At 36.0% G+C, this 20,383-nt stretch overlaps 1 protein-coding gene across 10 annotated transcripts in view; it reads left to right on the forward strand.

Annotated features, from left to right (window-relative positions):
* The window catches only part of TRPM6 (transient receptor potential cation channel subfamily M member 6), an 83,537-nt gene that overhangs the window by 31,305 nt on the left and 31,849 nt on the right, over positions 1 to 20,383 (forward strand). For all 10 annotated transcript variants that reach the window (XR_015793827.1, XR_015793828.1, XM_088130177.1 and 7 more), the window contains 9 exons: positions 988 to 1,268; positions 2,374 to 2,602; positions 7,417 to 7,569; positions 9,235 to 9,378; positions 9,913 to 10,041; positions 13,275 to 13,526; positions 14,314 to 14,488; positions 17,018 to 17,132; positions 17,929 to 18,131. Coding sequence is in view for 8 of the 10 variants with exons in the window: in XM_088130177.1 (XP_087986303.1) it covers positions 988 to 1,268; positions 2,374 to 2,602; positions 7,417 to 7,569; positions 9,235 to 9,378; positions 9,913 to 10,041; positions 13,275 to 13,526; positions 14,314 to 14,488; positions 17,018 to 17,132; positions 17,929 to 18,131 (1,681 nt within the window). In the remaining 2 variants the exon portion in view is untranslated. The remainder of the gene's footprint in view (positions 1 to 987; positions 1,269 to 2,373; positions 2,603 to 7,416; positions 7,570 to 9,234; positions 9,379 to 9,912; positions 10,042 to 13,274; positions 13,527 to 14,313; positions 14,489 to 17,017; positions 17,133 to 17,928; positions 18,132 to 20,383) is intronic.

Genomic DNA, 20,383 nt, shown 5'->3' on the forward strand with positions numbered 1-20,383 from the left:
AATACCAGATTATTACTTTCTGAAGAACTTGCAAGTCTTATGTGGGCTTCTTATGTAACCTTCAGCATTTTTTTTTTAGCATTCTGTCTCTTTATCAATTACTCTATCCACTTTACCCCACATCCCTTGTTTTCATCCATAGTCCAACTGGCAGGTCACAGATGTGGTGGAAGTGCACACACTTCCTCTGTGTCTGCAACCTCTCAGCCTGGCTGTTTTTGGACATAAGTTTAGTGCTTTTTCAAAAGATTGCTACACCTGAGTTCAGAAATAATCCAAGTGATAGATCACACAGAGTATTACTGGGCTTGCAACCTTTTAGTCAGGCAATCTGACAGATGCTTAAAGCTGCCATTCAAAGCATTTCCCTGTATTCTCCCATTTCTGCCCCACCACATGTCAAAGAGAGTGATTATGGGCTTTTTTCCTCACTGACAGAAAAACAAAGCTAGGGGAATCTGCTAGTTGGTTTCCTTAACCTGTCTTAGGTTAAGGTTAAATCTGTAAAGATAGCACTATTCACTGGCCTTATAACTGAGACAGAATAGGGCTCTGCCATAAAGGCAACAGATTAAATACAGCCAGCTATTAGTCCTCACCACTTTAGTGAGATTTGGCATATTTCCCTAGTCTTTAATTGTAGCTTAGTTGTTGGAAATTGTGGTTTGGGCTGTGGACTTTCTATTTATGTGATTTGATATATTACTTGTTTCCAACATACACTATGTGTATAATTGCCTAGATTAAATACAGGCTAACTACAAAATAAATATAGATATTAATCATTGCATACAATTTTCTGAAAACTGTTTCATGTATTGCAGTTCCATCTGTGAACTTGTAATTTTCTGTATATTGTTTTTATCTTTTAAGTATTACATGTTCCTAATTCTGCTTTGTAGCTCCAAGACACAGAGAAAAGAAGTATAGGATCAAAATACAAAATGTTTAGTGACTTAACTTGACTTTTTATTCATTAACTTGCAGGAAAAATCAGCAAATCTCCATAAGTCCAAGAAGAAGATCAAAGATGAATTCACAGTATCTGATGATCAAGAGTCGGTTGGCTTTATTTATCCCTACAATGATCTCTTGGTTTGGGCAGTTTTGATGAAAAGACAGAAGATGGCTATGTTCTTCTGGCAGCATGGAAAAGAAGCGATGGTCAAGGCTGTGGTAGCCTGCAAACTCTATAGAGCCATGGCGCGTGAAGCCAAACAATGCAACATGGAGGATGATACATCAGAGGAGATGAAAAAGTATTCAAAGTAGGGATTCTCCCTTCACTTCAGATAATAATGATCTACGGTACTTAGAATGGTTAGATACTTTTCTCTCGGTTGCTTAAGACTGTTTAATGTTATGGTGGGTGAAATCTGGTCTGAAAATCTTTTGGCTCAGCACGCAAAGAACTGGCTTGAAATGTAATTAATCATCCCAATACACTAATTCAAAATTTGTCTAGAATTCTTTATTTTATGTGTATCTTTAAATTTTATGATACTACAGTACGTAATGTTATATAAAAGCTGATAAATATATATATATATATATAGGTTTAGTTATGCACTGTATTTTATTTATATTTTTCAGCTGAGGGTCATATATGTATAATTTCAGTATTTTAATTATTTTATTTCATGCCTTTGAATGAGGCCCATGTTAAAATCTATTGGCATTTTGGCATAATTCATAAAATGAATTATTATTTTATAAGCACCAGTGTGAAGCTTACCTCTTCTTTCACTCTCTCTCAGTGATTCATCTTCACTTTATCTGATTGCTGTAATAGAGTCTGATAGGAGGTATGAAAGAATAAGTTTCATTGGGCATAATGGAATTAACAGCTGAGTAATTATGTCTACAAGTGCAGTACAATGGGTTTCAAAAAAATATAGCTGGAATCCATTGAAGCCGATGAGAATTTTGCCACAAATCAGGAATGAGCAACCTGTGCCCCAGGAATGTATATAAGCCCTAAGCCCCCTTTATATCCCCCCTTTGACCAAGACCACCAAGATCTTCCTGCCATTTTGAAGCAGAAAACACAAAATCTATATTTTATACCTAAAACAAAATTTCAAATTCTGGAAGACCATGGCCCCTTCCACTTGCCTTGACTAGTTACACTGTAGCTTTCATATATGTATATTGATGCTAGTAAAAAATAAAACATCTGAGCCTGTGATTTGTAGAATAAGTTATAGAAGGATTTCTGGATTTTGTCTGCATAATTCTCATTCGAGTCAATGTTTAGGGTCAGCTTGTACATGTGATATGAGCTCTAGGCAAAACGACTTGGCTATCATGATTAACTGTATACCAAAATTCATAACTCTCCTACCCCCACCCTATTTTCTTTTGCTGTCATAGTGAGTTTGGGAAGCTTGCTCTAGATGTGTTAGATAATGCATTCAAACAAAATGAGCAGATGGCCATGAAGCTGTTGACGTATGAGCTGACGAACTGGAGTAACTCAACATGTCTGAAACTGGCTGTGTCAGTGGGTTTGCGACCTTTTGTGTCTCACACATGTACCCAGATGCTGTTGACTGATATGTGGATGGGACGCCTGAAAATGAGAAAGAATTCCTGGTTTAAGGTAAATAATTTCTATGTTGCTCTTTGTCCAAACAAAAGGCATTTCTCCAACTGGAATTATATGAAGGCTTCCTTCATTTTAGTTCAGCTCAGTGGTTTTAGTTTTGAGAGAGAAGGCCCTAAGTGCTGAGGTACTCTGTACTATCCAATTATAGCACTGTCCTGTTCTTGACTTGCCACACAACCACCCTCATTACCTATTTCTATCCGGGTTACCCCTCTTTTTGGTCACTGTCAGTCACCTAACTTCCCTCCAAGATAATGACTGCCAAAGCCTAACCAATTTCATACTTCTTGCGGCTTCTGTTGGTCAGTGTCAGAATATGGGGAAAAATATTACTTTAACACCAGTACAGCTATGAATGACTTAAGCCTGTTTCATTCATGGGCTAGGGATGAAATGAAAGCAACATCATGGGACAGAGCAGGCAAAAACAAAAAAACAAAAAAAAAATGTTTCCAAGATACATTTGTACCAAAGCAGGATAAGGAAAGTTTCTGTCAGTTTCATAATTTTGTTCATGTGAGTAATGTAGCAAAGTTGGGCTCCAGGACAACCACAAATCCAGTAGCACATTAAATCAATGGCTGTTTTAATTCATGGTCAGATATAATTAGTGGTTTGGGGAAGTGAATGAGTTCTGGACAGCAGGTGAAAAACAGAAACTAGATGTCCACATGGAGTGTATCCAGGTGAACTGCCTGAAACATCTATACATACTTTTTCAGATTCTTGTGGCACCGTATGGGTAAAATGTCAGTGTCTGACAATGTGACAAAAATGGCAGGAGAGAAACTGCACGTAGTTCCTATGCCACAGCAAACAAATGAGCAAGGATTATCTGGGAAGTGATGAAATTGGTAAACTCAGTTGTACTCTTATAAGGCACTCCTTCCTGTTTCTCAAATACTGAGCTCTTCGTTATCTCTTCGAAAGCATTTCCTCCTTGGACTATTGTGGGGAAGGCAATGTACTCTGCATTCTTGTAACATAAAACTCATTTATACTTTGTAGTCCCACGGAACTTCGCTTCTGTCTGCCAAAATAAACATAGACCATAACACTCCTACATTTGATTGTTTCATAATAACTTTCAAAGTCAGTAATGGCCACTGAATTCTGCTTACTTATCCTCATGTGTAGTAAGGAGACATGGATATAAATCAGTTTTCTTTCCCAATCAGGGAGTACATCTACCGGGTCTATTTTTGTTAATGCTGGTTCTACTTGTTTTGTTTTACAGCATGAAGTTATTGCATATCTAGAAGGGAAAAATGGAAACAATTCTAAATGCAGGCTATTTGGTTTACTTGAAGAGAAAAATTGAGCATAGAGCTTGCAGAATCAAAACTAAATGCATCAAAGGAGAACTTGGGCTGGGGGAGGAGAGGAACTGAAGGTACACTTAAGGTGACAATATGAAAAGTTTCAGTTTCCATTTGTGCTTCAGAATCCCAGAAAAGTGGAATACAAAACATATAAAATCTTATAGGCTATGATGACTGAAGCCAGGAATCCTATACCCACGTGCATCTTGATCTTTCAGGTCAACTTTGGGATAGGTCAAGGCAGATATTGAACAAGTGCTGTTTCCCCACTCCCTTGATAGAGATGCTGACTCTTGTTCCTTTTTTGCACCCTGAAAAAAAGTTTTTGCCCACCAGTAAGTTTCACACACTAATTGATTACATGCACTTATTTCATTTGTCTTGCACTTTTCGCCATGCCAGATGGATTAGGGTTATTGATGGATGGTTGATAATTACCTCTGTAAATTCATGCACCCATGTCAGAAAACAAAGATATTGCACCAATCAATTACATCCTCAATGGGCAAAAACTTTTTGGATGTTAGATTTTAATTCCCTTAAAATGGAACTTTTCTGCTTTAATTGCCATTACAAGGTTGAGGGACTTTTAATGTTGATGGGAAAATGTTTCAGGGCTATCCTGATATTTTTTTTAAAAAAAATGTCAGCTCTTGTTCCTTTTTGCCCACCATTAGTGTTAAAATCTCATGTCTGAAAAGTTTTTACCCACTGCAGAAGTAATTGATTGGTGTGATATCCTTGTTCTGATTACAGTATGGGTAAATAAATTTTCAGATGTAACTGCCAATCATCAATCAATAACCCTAACCCTAACCCATTTGGCAGGAAAAAGAACACAAGACAGACGCAATTGATTAATGTGTGAAACTCACTAGCAGGTAAAAGCCTTTTGCCTTCCAAAAAAGGAACAAGAGCTGAAATGTCATTAACACCCCCCCCCCAAAAACAATGATTATCAGTATTTGAAAACATTGATATGTTTAAACAGTCATATCTTGGTCACATTTCAAACAATCTACAATAGATAGACTGCTGGTGTGAGTGCCCCAACTTCATGTGTATCAAATTTCACAAAACTAAAATAAATAGTTTTATTTGTTTTAGGACTAAGAACCTGATTCAGATTGGAATTTTGGCATGGGAGAATATGAGTGGCTTGTCTTTTATTGCATTTCTGATCTGAATATTTAAGTTCCAGTATTTGCTTTTGTCTCTAAAAGAAAATCTTCCTACCTTTCACAGTATTTATATTGCACCCCAATTTCAAAGGACTTAGGAGGTTTATAATATCAGCAAAAAGAAAGCCAAAAATAAATGAATCAGATCAATGCTGGAGGAGGAGGAGGAGGAGGAGGAGGAGGAGGAGGAGGAGGAGGAGACTAAACTGACCTATAAGAAATACCAAATGAAGAATGGAAAAGAGACACGGCAAGGCAAACTATTACATGGCCAGTATACCAAAAAAAAAAAAAAACAACAACCCTAGCAGGCAAAGCAGGTAACAACAAGACCTGGCAATGGCTAAGAGCAGGAAAGTTGAAGAAAGAGACAGAGGGGCTAATTCTGGCTGCACAAGACCAAGCCTTAAGAACAAATGCATATAAAGCCAGAACTGAGAAGACAGCAGCAGACAGGAAATGCTGCCTCTACAAAGAAGCTGAAGAAACAGTGGACTACCTAGTCAGCTGCTGCAAGAAGATTGCACAGACTGATTGCAAACAACAGCATGACAAAATAGCAACAGCAATATAGGCGAATATGTGTAGCTTAGGGTTGAACTGTGGAATCCTTGGGGTTCTCTGAGCTTGGTTCTTTTCTTGCAAATGTTTCATTACCCGGCTAGGTAACATCTTCCGTGCTAGAATGGGATGGGGTTTGCTCTCTGTTTATATGCTGTGGCATGCCCTGCCAGTGTGGGTGGGGGTGGAAGTTTTGTTTTGTTCCTCTGGTAGTTCCTTGATTAGGGTATTGTTTACTGCTTGATTGTGTGCCTGGTGGTAATTTCTGCTTATCTGGCTGATGATTGGTGGTGAGGAGATGTTCTGGTCTTTTGTTTTCTTTTCTATTGTCTCTTTTGAATAGTGTGTAGATGCTGTTTATCTCCATGTGTCTGTTGATTGCTGCCTTGTCTGAATACCAAGCTTCCAAGAATTCCCTTGCATTTTTGGATTTAGCTTGGTCTAAAATGCTGACAGTTTCCCAGTTAAAACTATGGTTAAGTCCATGTGTTGTGAGATTAAGGAGTTTTCATCATGTCTTCTGTTAGTTGGTGTTCATGGATGTGCCTGCCAGCCTTCTGCCTGTCTGTCCTACATATCCTTAATCTCACAACACATGGACAGACTTAACCAATGAAATGTTTGCAAGAAAAGAACCAAGCTCAGAGAACCCCAAGGACTCCAAAGTAGCAACAATGGTACATTGGAATATCTGCAAGAAATACCATTTGCCTGCAAGCAAGAACTGGTGGGACCACAAAACAAACAAAGTCATAGAAAATGAAGAAGCTAAAGTGCTCTGGGACTTTAGAATTCAAGCAGACAAGCACCTTCCACACAACACCCCAGACTTAACAATATCAACAATAAGCAAGACAAAAAAGTCTGGATAGTGGACACTGCAATACCTGGAGATAGCAGAACTGAACAGAAAGAACTGGAGAAAATCATAAAATATAAAGACTTCAAACAGAAGTAGAATGACTGTGGCAAAAGAAAGCAAAGATAGTACCAATAGTTATAGGCGCCTTAGGTGCAATTCCAAACATCTGGAGCACCACTTGAACACTATCAACATTGACAGAATCACTATCAGTCAATTGCAAAAGGCAGCTTTACTTGGAACAGCTTATATCCTGTGGCAATACCTTTAGGTGGATAAAAATGCCAAATCTGGCTGACTGTGACCAACCTTAATAATAGATAAACCACAAATAAAACTCAAGACAGGCACCCATAAGTCAATCAGTTGGAACCAAAGTATATTGAGATAAAACAGGTTTAACCTGTTTATGGAACTGCAACAAGATGGGCACTTGTTGTAGTTTCTGGGGGGAGAGTTTTCCATAAGGTGTTGATTGTTGCAGAGAAAGCCTGTCATATGAACAAAGCTTTTCTTCCAATCCAAGTAGGAAATTCTAGCCTCCAGTCCAAATCAGGATTGCAAGGAGGGCAAAAGATTGAAGCTCTGCAGTCCCTCCAACCATGGCTATAACCCAGAAGGATGGCTCCCTGTTATTGGTAGTTTTAAATGTTATTTGTGCAACTGCTTAATCAGGTGAATCTAGTTTAGCTGTGATCAGACTAGCTTCTGTGGAAAATACTGGGTTAGAATAGCCAGGAGGATCTTTGGCAAGTTTTAGATGCCAAGAGTAGACTGTCAGGATGGATGGGACTTGCCTTTTAAAGACTGCTGTCTAGTTAATAATTGATATTAAGTAAGAGCAAAGAACTCTTTTGTAGTAAAAGTTTGATGCTCTTTTAGGTGATTCTAAGTATTCTTCTACCTCCCACCATCTTGATGCTGGAGTTTAAAAGCAAGGCTGAAATGTCACATGTGCCTCAGTCGGAGTCCCATCAATTCACATGGTATCATGGTGATCCCAACACCTCCAGTGGAAAAGATGACCTATCATTGGTCAGTATGTAAGCCAGGTTTTGATTTCATTTTATTGAATGAAGTAAAAGCATTATTTTTGTTAGGAAATGTTTTGTTCTAAATGTTGTATCACAAGAAAAACCCAAAGCTTAGAAAGTTTGATATGCTGGGGGGGGGGGGGGGGGTTGGGTTATTTGTGTACCTTTAGTATATCATTTGACTGGGCTCTAGCACTTTCAGGTGTCCTCCAGTATATTCTCATCCTTTATCCCATTTTCTCTCTTCCAATCATTCATGCCTACTTAACAATGTACTGTTGATACGTCATTCATATGGGATAATGGAGATAATGTACTGTCCTCAGACTATGAGATCTGAAAAAGCTTACTTCTTTAAAGCAGGTCTGAATTGTGCTATTCTGAGAGTTTGTGGCTATTTCAAATTATTATGGCAATTTCTATATTCAATTCTACATTTCTGTTGCCTACAGTAACTCAAAGTAGCTCCAAAATTTTTAGAAAGGAGATACATTTTGGCTTTACTTTGAGATGCAACAGACTGAGTTCTTCTGCAAAACATATATTTTAATATTGAGCTACAACCTTTCCCCAATTATAGCCCTTTTCTTTTGAGTTTTCCATGTCATTCTTGTAGCCTGTCATTTAAAATCCACTTTCAGGTTAGTCTCAATCTTATCAGGTAAAACCTGTTCCTTTTCTTTTAAACACAGTCTATCTATAGAGGCAGACACTCTTGAAATTAACTTCTGCGTCCATTGTTCAAAGATATCCTTCAGTATGTCCAGTGTTAAAATATTATGCTTCATTCTGTATTTGTAAGTCAAATTTAAGTGTTCTTCTTTAATTGTAATCTTTAGTTCCTTCTAGTTCCCTCTAGTGTCCAGTTTTTAAAGCCTTATCTTATTAATTTTTTTTAAAGAATTCAAAACAAAAGCATTTTCCCATAGGAAGGATTCTTTATAATTAATTCCAAAATTTTATTTCAAATTTATCTGGACCCTTATTGTTTGTAACTTTCTAAAATCAAAGTTTTAATTGCCCTTATTTTTGTTTAAAAAATAAGTCCTTAAACTTGTATTTGAAATTTCTTTCACTAAGGATTGAAGGAAACTCACCCAGTGTTTTCAGACTTGTCGATCCAAAGGTTTGTAATAGCTGAAAGGCAGTTAACAAGCAATTTCCAAAAGTGATTAGAAAAGGAAGTATGCAAACCCAGTGTCCTTTTAAAGGTGCCAACTGTGATTTGAGTAAGATACTATTCCCTTGTGTCCCAGAGCTCTAAACTGTTGGAGACCACTGTCTTGAGGTCTTCTTGTGAGGACCAGTAACTGTCTGGAGCACTTGTGGGTGATCTCAGGTCCTCTCCTTGTCCAGAGAAAAATTACACAGAGCCAGTCTACTCGCCAGCTCTTCATTCTGCCATGGTTGTTGGCTCCACTTTTAGTGGAGCCGTCTTCAGTTCGTTATTTCTTCCCCAGAAGTCCCAACCAAAACATGTTAATGCTAGTCTATGCAAGTTGGATCTGTAGAGACTACTTTGCAAGCCACCATACTGTTGCATCCCATCAATTCAGAAGTAATTACAGTGGACTGACACATTGAGAATATATGCTTATCTACATATACTGGAATCCAATTATTTAGTTGGATGGCAACTAATATAAACATTTCATTTTTTCTAAAGAGTAATTATGATTTTGACAAAGGGGTTGAGAAGCAAGTTGAAAAGCAGACTTTCCCGAACAACAATGAACAACAAAGCCTTCCTGGAACTAGGAAAATCTATGAATTCTACAATGCCCCTATTGTCAAGTTCTGGTTCCACACAGTAAGTTATTGATGTTACACTGAATATTTTACCAAAATGTTCATTAAAATATAAATAACCAAATCTCTTTGCATCACGAAATAGAGCTAGTCATGAAAGAGAATGAGAATTTTGGTATTTTAAGTAGTTACTTTAAATATCTGGTTTTATTTATGTATGTATGTATGTATGTATGTATGTATGTATGTATGTATGTATATATTTATTTAGATTTTCTAATAGCCAAATAAATTTTAAAATAAACTTATTTGAAACGATATTGACTTTATTTTCCTGAGAATGTTGCAGCAATAAGACAATGAGATTAGTAAATATGCATCTGCATACTTATTTTAACTGACTGGTATTATATTTATGATTCAGTCCTTCAAAATATCAGCATTGGCTCTACGGGCCTACTGTTCACAATATCCAGGGCAGGTAAGTGAAGGAATTATGGATGCTGAATAACAATGCTTTGTGATTGTGTAAACTATTAGTTGCTCATTTTTGTCACAGCTATCTGTTATAAAATGTCTATTATGTATTCCCTAGATGGCCTATTTAGCCTTTCTCATGCTGTTCACTTACACAATCTTGGTGAAGATGAAACCAACCCCCAGTGTCCAGGAATGGCTTGTGATCATCTACATTTTTACTACCTCCATTGAGAAAGTCAGAGAGGTATGCCCTTTATTTAATGCTAAAGTTATTGCTGTAGTCATTCTTATATACACACACATGTACGGTATAGGTACAATTATATGAAAGATGAAATAAATCTCCAGGAATTTTATCCACTTATTTTTTTTCCTGAAAATATTAGTATTACATTTTTTGCAAAAACAAGAGTCTGAAAATGTGCATTGGACATTCAGCCTTTCAACAATCTCTTTTTTTTGGAGTGGGGGGGTGTAGGGGATATATCAAACACATTTGAAAACAGCAGTTAACAATTCTGGGCAGCATTTTGGTTCTGCACTTTCTCCCTTTTCACCAGTTTCATAGACTCAGAGGTGGAAGGGTCATTTTGGCCATGCAGCTCTCTGCTGATACATTTGGCCCCCAAAACCAAAAATTGTTACCAAATTATAATTTGAAATGTAATCGGTAAACATATATCAAATAGAAATCAAATGTATTTTTTGTCCTGCTCCTGCCTCCTACTTTTCAGGGTGCAATCCCTGCCATGCCATTCAGAGATCAAGTTTTGTCCAAGAAATGCTATGCATCCCTGCACAAGAAAAATTCAGTCCCAGTGTACAAATTAATTAAATTTTGTCTATGTGTATGCTAGAGATTAAGCTTTGATGAACTGGACCAAGTAATTGTGAAACTATTCCTGGTTCTGGTTTACTCAGTACAATTTTGCAGAACATTGTGTTTCCATATGCTTAATTAACTTCACAAGCATTTGCTATATGCAGTGCTGGAGATATTTGCCTCTTAGATTGTATCAAGTAATTGCTAACTCCTGACCAACATTTCTTTAAATATTAGTTTACTTCCTAATACTATCCTTCAGCATAATGGGACTCATACACCTAGAGTTATTTATATGTTTCTTTCTCTTTTTTTAAAGCTTGGAGGCAAACATTTTAACATCACTCTTTCACTTTGCAGCTTATCAGCATGATCATAGCAGTGTATAATTGGGTTGTACTGTATAATGTGTTAAGAAATCTTTTTAATGACCTTCCAAAGATTCCAGTTCATAATTTGCCTCACTGAAAAAGCCCTGGAGGGCATTCTTATTGTTCCATGCCATTTTCTCTTTTTGTAATTTAAAAAACTTCTCCTTTCAGGATTGGCATGCATTTTATAAATGGCAACAATTTGTTTTCTTCTTTTTGTATCAAACTAATTTCTTAATTCATATTTCACTTACCAGAATTCCTTTCATTTCCCCCTTGCTTCCTGGGTTTTATATGATGTTTATTACCTTTTTATTGTGCCAAACTGCTAGCTATTTTTTAAACACAAGTTTAATATTTGCATCTCTATGCTCACTCTAATGAAATAGAGAACAAATAGACATAGAAATAGGAATACGTTTCAGTTGGAAGAACAGACAAGAATCTGTGATTCAGTGTTTTTGAACAACAGTTGAATGGGTAATTTCACATTTGAACTACAAAATTGTTCCTTCTGCCATGGCACCCAACCATTTTTCCAAAGTTTCAGGGAGTGATTCTTTGCCACCATTCTGCCAGTTAATTTTCCCCTTCAAATCATTTCAAAAGTTGTAAAAACACCTCCCAAATATCTATTAACCATCAAGGCAATCAGGCCTGAGCAGGGATTGTAATGACTTTCAGGAATTAGAGACTACAAACAAAATGAAGAGACTGACTAAAAATATTTAAAGCAATAAGAACATAAATTTCATTAGCTTTTTTTTTTTTTTTTGCATAGCCTGGATCTGAAGGATTTCCAGTCCAAAGATCTTAATAGTATCTTTCATCTGTAACCTTCATGTGTGCCCTTACTGAACCCCAGAGCTTTCCAAATAGCCTATACCTTATACTTTCAATTTCCAACTTACCTGTGAAGCTATTTAGGCATAAGGTTTCTGACTGCAGATATTTTATTCTCATCACATAGACTGAGGAACAGAGTTGTACAATATTAATTTTGTGATCTTGATGTGAGGTTGATAATAACCCTGATGTCACCCCCCTGGTGTACTGGGGAGACCTCAAGGCATTTCAAACATTCCAAAGTGGAAATGAAGACATTATTATCTAGGGGTGGAATTTCTGGGAGAAACATGAGCTATGTGCAAGTGAACATGTCATGATATTTGGGTGTCATTATTTTACATATAAAAATTACTCTTCATAAAGGGTTTCCATTGCTCTGGTGCAGTGATGAATAACTCATAAGCCCTCAAAGAAGCTATGAAGAGAGATCTTGTTAAGAAATTAACTGGGAAAAATAAGACATGAATGATGAATTATCATATCTACCATAAAGAAAACTCCAAATTTCAAGAATTCCAAGAAAGGAACATAGACAAAATCTACATAACTTGAGAAGAATTCATGAATAAATTAGATGTGACATTTCCCCTACTATTTGAAACATAAAGAACATACAAAGTAATTAAACATCCCCGCAGTGAGATGGGCAGTGACAAATTTGAAATATAAATAATATAAATACTATTCTACAATAGAAAATCAAGGCAGCAGAAAAATAGAATATGTCAGGTTGAAGAGATGTGTCAGTATGTGCCATTTCTGTGTATTGTAGCTCTCTGAGAAGACACCATTCCCTGATCTGAAGCAAATCTGAGTCAGAATAAAATGTCTTGTTATCAGTAATAACTATATTTAATAAATCCTTAACATTGGAAAGAAATTAAAAGGAGAGGTTAAATTTTTTTACTTTGAAATTGGCTTCTTTCAAAATAGTCATTACAATTTAGCTTACATAAAATGTAAAAACATATCTATTTCAATCTCACTATTCACGGTCATGAAGGCACTGTCATTTGTGTTTTATGGATGAGAAAATAATTATAACAAATGGCAACATACAGATGATTCATTGAATGTATCAATAAGGATATTTGTACTTACTATTTAATTTCCATTTCTTATAAAGACTTTAAAAACTTAATATGCTGTGTTTTCTAGGGTAATAATTTGTAAGTTTCTTCCATCTTCAAGAAAGTGTGTTCAGTGACATTTTGTAATGAATTTTGGAAAATGCTGACAATAGTTACATTATTATTTCATTTGTATAGAAAAGAAATAATTTAATGTGTCAGTTTAGCAGAAGTGTTGGGCATTTGCATTGTGGTAACCCAGAAGTCAAACAGGGAATAACTTTTCCTGGTGCCTTATGTCACTCAGTTGAAATACATAATTTTGTTTATATGTTAATTTTATAACAAATCATTCTGCCTTTAGATTTTTATTTCAGAGCCAAGCAAGTTCATCCAAAAGGTGAAAGTGTGGATTTATGAGTACTGGAATTTTACAGATTTTATTGCTATCATCCTGTTCATGACTGGTTTTTGTTTGCGCTGGGCTAATCCTCCACTTCAAACAGCAGGAAGGTTAATTTATTGTCTGGACATAATATTCTGGTATGCTCGACTTCTTGATTTTTTTGCTGTGAATCAGCATGCTGGCCCCTATCTGACAATGATTGGCAAAATGGTGAGTATTTAGCTACAGAGCACCTTTTCTTAATGAGGCGTGGCTTTAATAGCTGTCCAAGTGGCAGAATTATAACAATTAAAGTTTAAATCTTGCCTATTATGTACAAGTAGCCATGCCAGAAAAAAGTTAATAACTCTTGCTTCCTGTTGTAGTTACATAAACTCAGTAGAACTGCATTGCTGGACCAGATATTCAATGGAATAATAAAATGTGATCCTGAAGGACATTTGACTTACTGTGCACAAGTGTGTATTGGTGGATGTTGCTCCCACTTGGCCCCTTTTGCTAATACATAAGACTGAATAAATGAAGAATGATTTGTGCAACATATTTGAACAAAGATCTTGGTAATCTCTTTCACCCTGTCACTCTGTCCCCTTCCCATTATAAACCAGAACCATAATCTACACTTCGTTCTTGACTTAGACCTTGGATTCTTTGAGAGTAATAAACCAGGTTTCCCAGTTTGAACAATATGTTAAGCAAACAGTTCCTGATTTATTTAGTCATTTGAGGGTATGAATGGGTTAAATGTACCAATACATTGGGAGAAGGGCTTATGAACAGCCCATTGTCTTGATTGGAGCTCATCAATTAATAAGTTATATTATTAGTATTATTATTTGGGTTTTTGAATAATTAGCATCACTGTATCTTGTAAGATGCTTTTACATTATTTCTTAATAGATTGCACAATCAAGTTTATTAAAAGCCAACTACAGAGACTGTGTCTTTGCTTTAAAATTTGTACTACTCTGATTACTTAATTTTGTTTTTCATACAGACAGCAAACATGTTCTATATTGTCATTATGATGGCCATAGTACTGTTAAGTTTTGGCGTTGCACGAAAAGCAATACTTTCTCCAAATGAGCAGCCATCATGGACTCTTGCACGAGATATTGTATTTCAACCTTATTGGATGATATTTGGTGAAGTGTATGCAGGAGAAATTGATGGTATGTCTGCTATTGTTGAAATGTTGCATGCCACATTCATGTAAAACTATTTATGTTTATTGTTTTAATTGTTTTTAATGGGTCTGTTGTATGTTTTATAGTAGATTTTATTGCATGCTGCCCAGAGTCACTTCATGTGAGATGGGTGGCCATATAAATTTGACAAATAAAATAAATAAATAATTACATAGCTTATTTCTTAACACAGTCTCTTATTATATGGATTATTAATGATAAACAGTGGAAAAAGTTTGTCTCAATTGTGCTGTATAACCTGAGATGCAAATGAAGCATAATTTCATAGTTTTCCAATTTTACCACAATGAGAAGCTATGATATCTGGATAAACAGGAAAATAACAAAAAGCAAAAAACAAGCAAACAAAACCAAAAAACCCCCCAAACTCCTTTCTCCCATCCTTTCTGACAATTTGATGATTGACTTTCCCAACTGGAGCACTATGGTCATTTTATTACTATCTGTCTCAGGCTTTTAAAGTCTGGGGGAGAAACAAAGATAAGCTAGATGACAAAGACTTTTGAATAGAATATCCAGGAAAGGCCAGAAGCATAGTATACCATACTGCAATACACAACAGATTGTGCTATGACACAATGTTGTGCGCTGCTCTTTCACCCAGCCTTTCTAGGGCAGAAGAAAGAATGTGCATAGCTGTTATACTGTAAGTGAGTAGTTTCAGAAGAGAGGAATTAACAAGTGGTTGTAGGATAAGCAATCAATTGGCAATAGTGAGATTATTTTTTCCAGCGAAGAGTTTAATGTTTAAAGTTAATGAAAAGTTGTGGCATTCTTAAAATTCTCAAAAATATTATATCGATGTTTATGATGGAGAATATAAATATAGCAGTTCTGAAAAATTTAGACAGCAGCGGTTTTTCTGTCTTAAATCTTTCTACACAAGAGCCTTTATATCATGGCTAGGTGAATGATCCATAAAATATGGAGGCACATGTCTGAACCTTTGTTTTGTGGTTACCCACAGCAATCCATGGATGGATAAATTCAGGAAACAAAGGTGCAAATCTTTAGCCCTCAGTTGACAGAATGGCTTGGGCAAATCATTATCTTTTTGTTTACTTGTTTGTTTTTATTTAAAACATTAACACACACATACCAAAAAAGAAAAAAAAAAAGAATGATTGCAGTATTCTTAAAACGTAGCTCAAAAGATCATAGGAGGGCATTCATACAGGTTTCTATAAATTAGACTTGATGAACTTTGGTTGGTAATGTATTTCAGAGACACAAGGCCATTGTATGAAAGGCCTGTTCTCCACAACCACCAATACCAGTATCCAGAATGATGAACAATAAATTTGCAGTTTTAATGCGCCTTCATGTAACTGGCTTCCAAAAACACATAGACAACTAACTCAGCTCAAGCAATATAGATATCACATGACCTGACAGCCACTTCCAACAGTCTTTAAAGGCAACTCCATGGAGAGTTCAATAAAGTTCTATATTCTGCATGTGATTTGCATGGTTAACAGAGAAAGTATAATACATTTTCAGGTTAAGTCTTTGCATACTAGTCTAAGTAATCCTGATCACTGCCACCAACTGAACTGTGGTAATTAACAATGAGTCCTAAAGTACTCTAAAGTAGTCTCCTTGGTCTCTTAGGGATACTACAACTCCATCTAAGACAAGTTGTAAACCTTCAGCCAAAATTGTTGATTTTCCTATTAATAGCAATTTTGTTTTGTCTGCAGCTTCACCTTGTTTGTTCTCATCCATCCTAAAATTGCCACAAAACATAATTTAAAATTTCCATAGCCACAGCCACTCTGAGATCAGCTCTGTGCATCTCTGTCTTAAATATAAGCCTTCTAAACACAATCGGACTTACTTTTGAATAAACATACGTACATAAAATTGAATTGATCCTATGAAATTCTATATCAGTGAAAATAGAAAAATATAAGTATTAATTAATTGCAAATTAACCCTTATCTATAAAATTAATATACCAAAGGATTATAATCAATATTTATTTATTTATTTATTTAAAAATGTGTATCACACAGAATGAGTGCTATACAAATATATAATAATAACTAGATTATCCTGAGACATCTTTGAAGCACTTGAAGGTTAGATATCTTAAATTGTACTACACCCTAAATTTTATTTTATTATATTATATTCTCTAATGAGGTCATTGTTCAATAATTTTTCAGATGTTTCCACCCACTGCTCTGACTTTAAAATGTTTTTATTATAGAATAGAATAAACATTGTGAGATTATATGTGTTTTTCAAAAAACTCTGTTCTCTTGCTAGGTGTCATTAAATTTTAATTCTGTAAATACATAATTTCTCTTTCATTAAGGAATGTAAAAGAAATAATTTTAAATGGTTCATTTATGGCTGATTTACGAATATCAAATTGGTTAAACTTTATTATTTGGTTTAAACTGGCTGGAGCACTTAGTCTATGAATTGATATGTCATTAATTATGTTAGTATTCACATGCCAGGTTTATAGAGGTGGTTTTTTTTCAGCTTGTGAATTAAATCCAGACTGTCCTCCTGGTTCATTCCTCACACCATTTCTTCAAGCAGTGTACCTCTTTGTACAATACATCATCATGGTCAATCTACTTATTGCTTTCTTCAAGTAAGTACCCAGAATCAACTATCCCTATCGTAATGACCTTAAGACATTTTGGAACTTTTTCCCAAGGAAAATTTGGGAGTTATAGTCCAAACACATCGGTAAGGTATCGACTTGGAGAAACCTCAATCCTTGGATATTTTGTTGTTATTATTGGTTGTATATCTAGCTTACAAATTTTACAGAAGTAAAAATCAGCTTACTGGAGCTATAATATATAGATGTCCAAGGCAAATCTCAGGGAAAAAAAGCATAATCAGTTCAAGGTTATGAACATGACTTTTCTTACTAGATGCTATCTATGCCTGACAAATTAGTTCAATACTGAAATTTTTTTCAGCAGAGTCTTGCTTATATGTTGCCTTTGTATGTATGTCTAGGAATTCTTTCTTAGTTTTATAGGCTTTATGCTATTTAATTACCATTGGGTGAAAAGCAGTGGCGACCTTTGACGTAAAAGGAAGCAGACACTTAAGAATCCAAACTGTTGGATTCTTAAGATCCAAAGGTTTCTTCCTTATCAGAGTTATGCAATATATTCTCCAAGTTATATAAGGTTCAATTACAATGAAGCAGTCAAACAAACAGGTCACCACTGGCTGAATTAACATGTATAATTTGTTAGTACAAATGTCATGAATATAATCACCATTTCTGATTTTTTTAAAGGAATATGTCTTCTGGTTCTATAGAAAGCTAATTTAAATGCTACCTAACATAAATATTATGTAACACTTCTATGGTTATTTACAGAGTTGTCATATGATCCACCCTCTCTCCTTTCCCTCTCAATCCACAGTAATGTTTATTTTGATATGAAGTCTATGTCAAACAAACTCTGGAAATACAACCGTTACCGCTATATCATGACCTACCATGAAAAACCATGGCTGCCACCACCTTTCATCATATTGAGCCACATTGGTATTGTGCTAAATTGCCTTTGCAACCGTCGGCTGTCAAATGAACTGGATCAAGAGGAGGAAGAGCATGTTGAACTGAGTAAGCAGAGTCTATATATTCTTGGATTTCCTATACAAGAACCAAATATATATGTCACTTAAAAAAAAAAATTATAATGACATTCCTACTGCTAACGCTGTGGTTATAAATATCATAAAAGTAAGATCCTAAATTCTCCCTAAGCAGTTGTTTTTCAATTCAGACACTGGGGAGTCCTGCTGCTCTTCTTCTTACACATTCTTCCTTGAATGTCCCAAAACTGATTTCAGCATTCTACTGACCATCTGGAGAAGATGTTCATAGCTGTTTATATTTTAGCAGCAGAATTGTAGCATCTTAGTACATTTTCTGGAATGAACAAGAAGATAGCATCACTCAGGGGAAATGGACTATAAATAGTTATTAATGCCATTACAGATAGTCCTTGGTTAATTACTTCCCTGTTTAGCAACTGTTCAAACTTAACACGGTGCTGAAAAAGTAGTTTTACGACCAGTCCTCAAACTTACGACTGTTGCAGTGTTCCTGTGGTCCTCATTTGGGCGCTTTGCAACCAGCGCACATTTATTACAGTCACAGCATCCCATGGTCACATGATCACCATTTGAGAGCTTCACACTGGCTTCCGACAAGCAAGAAGCCAGCTGGAAGTTGCAAGTCAAGGTCACGTGATGTTGCGCTTAATGAATGTGAGTGATTTGCGTAATGACCACAGCAGAACTGACGTTGTAAGTTGGGTGTGGTCACATGTTTCACTTAATGACTGCATAACTTAGCAATAGGGTTACCTTTCCCAATTGCAATTGTTAAGTGAAGACTACTAGCACTTTCAGCATATTGGTAGTTTGGGTATTTTGAGAAAGTTGATTTCTGTAAACAGTGTGATAACTCATTTCATAACAACAACAACAAAGTAATTGATAAATGTTAGTTATTGTTTCTCAAATTATTGGTTTCTCAAGAATGAATAGTTCTCAAGGCAGCATATAATAAGATCTCAGGTGGAACCTCATTGCAGAAGGCAGGTGCTGCGAGAGAGAAGCATGCTTCCTGGGTCATGATAGGTGACACTGTTTACCTGAAGCCAGGATCCAGAGTGTGCCCACTCTGTCATCTTATACCAGTTTGGCAGAAACCGCAGGAGACAGATGGCTCCTCAAATGTCTGGTCCTGTGCCACGTATGGCTTTATAAGTAATAACTAGCACCTGAACTGCACTAGAAGTATGCTGGCATCCAGTGTAGCTGCATTCAGTTGAAGCAGTGGTGTAGACAATGGTGGGTTTGCCTCAGCATGCTTAATTACGTAAAGACACAACATGGTAACAGACACATAAGAGAATTTGACAGTCAGAAAATTAAAAGGGTTTCCCTGATGCCAAAATGATTAACAAAGTAGGTACAGTGGACCTTGGAATGTAAGGTATTCTATAACAAGGGCATTACTATTTAAAAGGCCTGCTGTCCAATTGCTGTGTGTATATCAGCAGAGCAATAGTGTTATCTTGGACCAGTGGTCCCACTAACTTCAGAGATCTTTTCCCAAGCCCTTGGAGTAGGACATAAGTAGAAACTAATCTATATCGGCATATTATGATCATAATTCCTGGTTACAGTCAGTACCCCAGTGCCACATTTTCTACTATTCTAGTGGGGTTGTAGCTGTACCATCCAGTTGGTAAAAGATGTTGCATTCCAGAGAGGCTCTGTAATGACAAAGCTAGATTTATCATAATCTCCTAGCATGAACTAGATTGTTTAGAAGGGAATTGCTACTGCATCCAGGATATGTTGAACAATGCTTGTTCAAGCAAACTACCCACTGCTAATACTCTCATACTGTCTTTTCCCCCCCAAAGTAACTTCACTGTTGCCTCCTTTAAGGAGGGCTATCTTTTGTATGTATGAAGAAAAGCAGCTTTTTTCAATATCATCCTTTATTTAATACAACATAAGGGACAGACTACATGTGACACCAGACATGATGTGTGTGCATAAGTGTTATTTTAACATTAACTAACAGGGATGGAACTACAGTGGAGGAGAAAAGGATTTTATTTATTTTATTTAATTCAATTTAATTCTGGGCAACTCACAATATAATAAACAATAAAAACATGACACAGAACAAAACAAGATGGGATCCAGTCGCTCTATGCAAAAATATAGACAAAACATATCCCTCCATCTTAACCCAAGGCCTAGAAGAACAACTTACGTCTTCACATGTCATTGTCTCAATTTTCATTTTGCCACTCTCTATCAGCAGTAAATTAACGCTGTTTTAAAGAT

The sequence above is a fragment of the Python bivittatus genome, unplaced genomic scaffold (assembly GCF_059951505.1).
Source record: "Python bivittatus isolate LINGU-HERP-01145 unplaced genomic scaffold, Pbiv_v1 ctg000850_np1212, whole genome shotgun sequence".
Lineage (NCBI taxonomy): Eukaryota > Metazoa > Chordata > Lepidosauria > Squamata > Pythonidae > Python > Python bivittatus.